Source organism: Parasteatoda tepidariorum, chromosome 8 (assembly GCF_043381705.1).
Source record: "Parasteatoda tepidariorum isolate YZ-2023 chromosome 8, CAS_Ptep_4.0, whole genome shotgun sequence".
NCBI classification, from domain to species: domain Eukaryota; kingdom Metazoa; phylum Arthropoda; class Arachnida; order Araneae; family Theridiidae; genus Parasteatoda; species Parasteatoda tepidariorum.
Genome location: NC_092211.1, coordinates 23,303,789 through 23,310,174, shown reverse-complemented (window position 1 = coordinate 23,310,174; position 6,386 = coordinate 23,303,789). Strand labels below are relative to the sequence as shown.

Genomic DNA, 6,386 nt, shown 5'->3' with positions numbered 1-6,386 from the left:
CCTATGGCTAAGCCACGGTGGTGGAGCAGCGTCGCCTACGTCATACAACCGCAAACCAGTTTATAGGGCGGATGACATTCACACAGAAGAAAGAACATAGAACAGAGAGAGAGAGAAAGAAAGAAACATCCACGTCCTGAGCAGGATTCGAACTCGCAACCTTTAACTCCGCAGTCAAGCACGCTAGCCACTCGGCCACCTGGTCGGCTAATTCCTTTACATTAATTTATTATTTGAAATTTATTCTTAAGCCTGAAATGTAAATGTATCTGTAACATTAAATAAATTTGCAAGGTAAAATATGCTTTAAATTACTCGAAAATTATTTTGTTCTCATACTAAAATGTTAGAACGTTCGTTTTGCTTTATTGATTATATATTTTAAATTAATTTTTAATGCATTTAATAAACTTTAAGAAAACGTATAAAATTATCAAAATAGTATTTAATAAAATATTTTGTGCTTCTATCAATTCCTTTATAGATCATATAGAAAATACAATATAAATCTTTGAATGCATTATTTGCAATTATTGCTCTACTTTCCCCACAGGTCATGTAGTGGACAATCAATCAGATTTTAATCTTAGGAGCAAAGAAAACAAACAAAGGACTCTTGAAAAGCTTTCCTTTTTTTATCCAGACTCCTTAATCAGTCTTTAGGAAGAACAACCACTTCCCGCTAACTTAGATTTCGAACTAATGAGAATTGTTTTTAGAACAAAGCTTTCCTGGAATTCTTAATAATTATTGAGGAAATTGAATGTAAAAGGGATGTCTGCAAATACTTTTAATACTATTCTATTTCCTGTTACAAATTAAATTTCGTTCCATCACAATGTAATTGGCGGGAAATTTAAGCTGAAACATGAATAAAACAGTAATTTTATCTTTAATCTGAATAAATAATAAGCAGAATTAAATGCATTCTTGTTAAAAACTAATGAGTTCATGCGAAACAAAAGATGAAAGTACATATATACATATTTTAGTTCACCAGTTCATATATAGTTTAGCGGCAATTTACGTGGAAACGATGTTGGTAAAAGAAGTATGGTTAAAAATATTAGAATATGGTATCTTTCACCTCGCTTCTGGAACTATTGGAACATTTAAAAGGTCAATTAATTTTACCGAAGAGCTTTATTAATGATTTTCATAAAATTAATAATAAAATATAGTCTTATTACATGTGATATAACATGGTAAAAATGGTAATTATATCGTGAAACATTTGAGCTTGACATAAAAACCATTAGGTAGGTTAAATTTCTTTTTCAGTTTTGTATTTCTTTTTCTAAGTATATGGTATTAAGAACTACAATTTTGAAAACCAGTATTAACGGTAAACCGTTAGCTTATGAAAGGGAAAACAATGACCAAATTAAGGGTTTAAATACCATGAGTTTTCGTTTTTATTACCAGACTTATATTGTTAATTTTTAGTGAGGAAATGACATACCATACAGTGCAGTAATTTCTCCAGGGGGCATTTTTAAATCTCCACAATTTGGCTACCATGGGAGAGATGGGGGCAATGTAGCGCACTGGCCACATTTACTTCCCAGACTAGCTGGTACCCATTGAATTGAAGTTTGGTGGGCTTCAATACACATCCAAGGACCTCGGACAGTCTTCACAATTATAGCTGGGTATTAGCTGTAATGGCTCAGGGGGTAGAGCCTTCGACTTTCAATGAGGTGAATCGAGTATGAATCCTAGAGATGACTATTCGATAGGAATTCCGCATCCGGCTTGCACCCACCACAGTTATAACGCAAATTATCTTCAGCAGTAGACGGATCTGGGTTAGAGTCCCCTTGCCATCAGGCTGACATTGGGAGGTTTTCGCGGTTCTCCTCTCCACGTAACGCAAATGCAGGTTGGTTCCATCAAAACGTCCTCCACGAAGGCAAATTTCTCCCAATACTTGATCCAGGAGTTCCATTGTCTCCCGGATAGAGTTCAAAACTACAAGGTTAAGGAGTTGAACATTCGTAATCGTAAGCCCAAGGAATTGGGTAGGCTGTTCAACGATGGTAATAAAATTATCAAAAAAATATATAGCTTTGTGCATTAATGGCAGTGCCGTAGGGGCCCGCAGTTAAGATTTTTATATTCACTTCACAGATAAGAGGTCCTGCATGATATATTTAACAGCTCTACAGTTTATCCAGTTTCTAAGTTCAAAAATATTGTTTCTAACTCTCCAACCAATGGTGGGAGCAGGACACAAAAATTAAAACATATACGCTGGAGAATTTTTCTTTTAATTCAGCGATAATCCGATTTAATTTTTTCTTCAGTTTAAAACAAAATAATGTAAAACTAATTGCATTATCATAATTAAGCAAAGATAAAAGGAATGAGAAATAATCATAAATATAGTAATTAGTTCAATTTTATTAGGTTCCAAATGTAATATAGCGGCAGTGTATTATAATATTAGTTTATTCTGTACCTTTTAAAATTTTATCATTGCTGTGCAGTTTTAATATAAATACAGATACAGTTCTTACATATAAAATTTTTTTTAGTGGCACTTCAAAAGAAATACGAACTGTAGAAAATTGCATGATAGAGGTAAATTCATGATCTGACCTTGAGCAACAGCACTGTGCAAAAATGAATTCAATTAGTTTTTATTTTCATTTAATTAACTTCTGAAAATCTGTATTGCCTATTCTGATAACATAAAGCCATGCGTTAAGACAAAATATAATATTAAAAAATGGAATTATTTTAGTTTTATTAATTACTTGGATAAACATGGTTCAATTTTGCACACGATTTTTAAATTTTGCTCCGTTCTGATTTTTTTTTTGATTTATTGAAAATACTCAGCTAGCCATTTTATAAAATCAAAATAACAGAATGCTATTTGCAGTGTAACTTTCACTAGATTAAAAAATTCAACTTCAGTAGGTAATTTTATCTATTTATTTAATTATTTTTTAGCTTTTTTATTTTCTGCAAATAGCTGTTAACTTTCATGTCACGTGACTCTTCGTCCATATATTCTAACCAACTTGAATTATTTAAGAGCATTCAAATGTATTCCAAAGCAGCTATTTTAAAATATAAACTTCTGGCTAAGTTTATAAAAAATCGCATAACTCATCTTAATCATTCTATGAAATCTCAACTTCAACCAATGGTGCTTAAGTTAAACTTATAAACAAATGGTCGCTCATGAGGAATGTTATTAAGTGAAACTTGTTCCTGATCAAACACTTCAACTTCAAGTTGGTAATTTTATTTTCATAAAATGACACTCAACTTGTGTAGCACCTAACGTTGCTTCAATATACTTCAGAGAGGAAAAAAAAATCAACTTTCGACTTAGTTCGTTTTCGATGTTGACTTACCTCTTTAGGGACGTATCAAAAGTGTTGCACATGCGCAGAATACCTTGCTTTATCGAACGGACTGAGAATTTCAAAGTTACGTACATCATATGTCCCAGAGACTGTTGATCGCGAAGGATGGATAGTTAGATAGTTTGTGCTTGAATTTGTAATGCACGTTGCTACTAGTTAAGGTCACATGTTTTTTGCCTTTTTTAGAAATAAAAATTCAACGTATCCTCTAAGCGATTTTGGTGCTTAATACAGCGTTTATCATGACTTTAAATAGTTGTGAAAATTTATTTGTGATTTTATTAAAAAAAGCATCTTAAATTCTTAAGATTTTTTAACAAAATTAGATGCCATTTTTTTCTGATTTGATACTGAAGTTTTTCTTAATTTCTAATACAATAGTGTTAATTAAAAAATTTTTAATTTTTATTTAAAGGAATTTAAGTGCTAATATTTTTTAATTTTAATTTGAAACAAAATATTCCTGCGATAAAATGATAACACATTTATTAAAATGCGCTTCTGTCCGATTTATAGAATAAAGAAAATTCTAAGTTTTTCATTTCAATCTTTATTTTCAATAAAATAAAGTTATTAATATCAGCATTTAAAGAGGTGCATACTAGTAAGACAGTTCAGTCTTTTTACATTTTTCAAAATATAAAATTATTTGGATAAAAATTTCTGAATATTTTTTCAATATTATATATTAGTCGAGGGTATAAAATTAGTATAAAACAAGCTATACCTGTCGTTTTCATACTATTTAGGATGTATTTAAATGGAAAGTATAGCAAATGCTTTTATCAACTAAAAAGAATCTCAGTTAGTAAGGCCTTATAAATAACTATATTTCATAATACAATTTATTTATGTTAAACATCCCTTATTAAAAAATAAAACAGCTATCTCTCGTGGATCCATCAAATCCATAAAAACTGATTTTATATTTCAAAGAAAGCCATTTATGCATTAACTTATCATGATATTAAACTGGATTATTTGGAGTGCTTTTTCCTTGGTCTTAAAAACAGGTAAGATAAAAGTTTTATAATTAAAGTTTGTTAGTTTTCTGCATGTTATTAAATAATAATAAAATATTTGTTTGATTAAATGTTTTTCGATACACGAGGAAAAATTATTGAGCGATAAAAATACACTAAATGTGGGCATGTTACATAAATTACTAAAAAATGCGTGAATAAATGTATACTAGCTGCTAATTAAAATATGATATAAACTTGTGGATTGAATAAAATAGGAATTTTCAAAAATTATTTTCCACTAAAATTTAACTTTTTTTCCCTTACAGTAGATTATACTGCTCTATCACAATTAACGTCATAAATAGTTTCATGTTCTTGAATTGTTTTAGAGAGCTAAGACAGAAATGGTACAATGTATTCTTAATGATTTTTCGGTGTTTAAAATTTTGTGTTGATTGTTATCCTAGCAATCTCTTTTTTCCACATTTTTTATTGTTATAAATTTTAATATTTGTAAAATATTTCATGCAATGAAAATTTAAAAAAAAAATTTTTTTGTCTCAAATGTCTGCAAAAATGATTTTTAAGACATGCCACTGATTGTGAGCGACATTTTTTTTCGAAATAAATACGTTTCTCCCTGTCTATTTTTTTAATGCTTGATATTGAAAACAGTTTCATGTACAGAAAAAATAGGCATTTTGACAAGCCGATTAATAATACCTAGGAATTAATAAAAAAAAACGCTCACATCAAAATTTACACTTTAAAATAAAATTGTACTTAAAAGCATTATTCATTTGGGCAGTTGCAGGCATTAGCCTATAAAATCATGCACAGCCTTGTAAAACGCGTATAACTGTCGTATTAAATAGTGATAATCTTATTCTTTTTGAAAATACTTCGTAATTAACAGGCAAATAAATTTTAATAGAAAGTTTAATTCAAGTCTTATATCTTTACAATGATATTTAATATTTATTACATCATAAAATACAGTGCTAAAATTAACTGTACTTTAACAATTAATTAATACATTAACAATTACATTAATAATTACATTAAAAATTACATTAATGTACATTAACAATTAATTAACTGTAATTAGCAAACTAATTATAAAGACAGCTAATTCAAAAAAAATTTTTTTTTGGCACTTTAAAATTAATATCTTTATGAAAACTGAAACATGAAACGTTTAAATACAAAATAATTTGTTTCTTTATTTTACTTGTTTTAAAAAAGGTTTGCGAGCTCCTTAGGAGTAATATATGCGATTTATATTTGTATAAAAGTTTAAAATACAAACAACAGTTTGAGAGAACTCGATCATTGAAATAATTTTTTTAATCTTTTCTTTAAATCCTCTTGAACTAAAGGAGGAAAATACTAATGATTGGTATTTCCCTCCCTTTCATGAGAGGCTACAATTAAGAACAAGCTTTAAGCTTGCATATGAAGAAAAAGTCAACTACCTTTCACCCATTTTCTCGTCTTTCAATTGGGTTCCTGCATTTCAAGAAGAAGAAGACCTTCCATACTTTTCCATACAGAATTAGACCTTCCTTTCTTTGAGAAAGCATCTTTATGAAATAATATAGAATGTGATACTTAAGAGAATTGATACTTTACCAGCTTAGATTTTCTGAAATGTAATGGAAAGACAGTTGCTAAAGTAAACAAATGCCCCATTTCAACAACCAATCAGGATCGAGATGCCCACGCCAAGTCACAAGCAGGTATCCCATTTTCTGAAAATGAGTGACGCATCTCAAACAGAAAAAAAATCTTACTTTTAATTGGTTCATTACATTATTATATAGCATATTGTATATTTTATATTTCGTACCTAAAGTAGATAAAAAACATTTTTAAAATAGGCTTTAGTAAATACAGCGTTTTTTTAAACAAAAATCCTGATTCAAAAATTACCATTGAAATATATTTCATACTATTGTACATGCATCATGCAAATTATATATATATATAAAAGATAAAAACTTATAGTATATATATATATATATATATATATATACAATAT

The 6,386-nt window shown here is 29.0% G+C and overlaps 1 protein-coding gene across 1 annotated transcript in view; it reads left to right on the top strand.

Moving 5' to 3' along the window:
- Positions 1-3,455: 3,455 nt before the first annotated feature.
- Positions 3,456-6,386, top strand: part of LOC107438034 (cell adhesion molecule Dscam1) — a 104,240-nt gene continuing 101,309 nt past the window's right edge. The window contains exon 1 of the mRNA XM_071184467.1: positions 3,456-4,393. Coding sequence (XP_071040568.1) covers positions 4,342-4,393 — 52 coding nt within the window. The 5' untranslated portion in view covers positions 3,456-4,341. The remainder of the gene's footprint in view (positions 4,394-6,386) is intronic.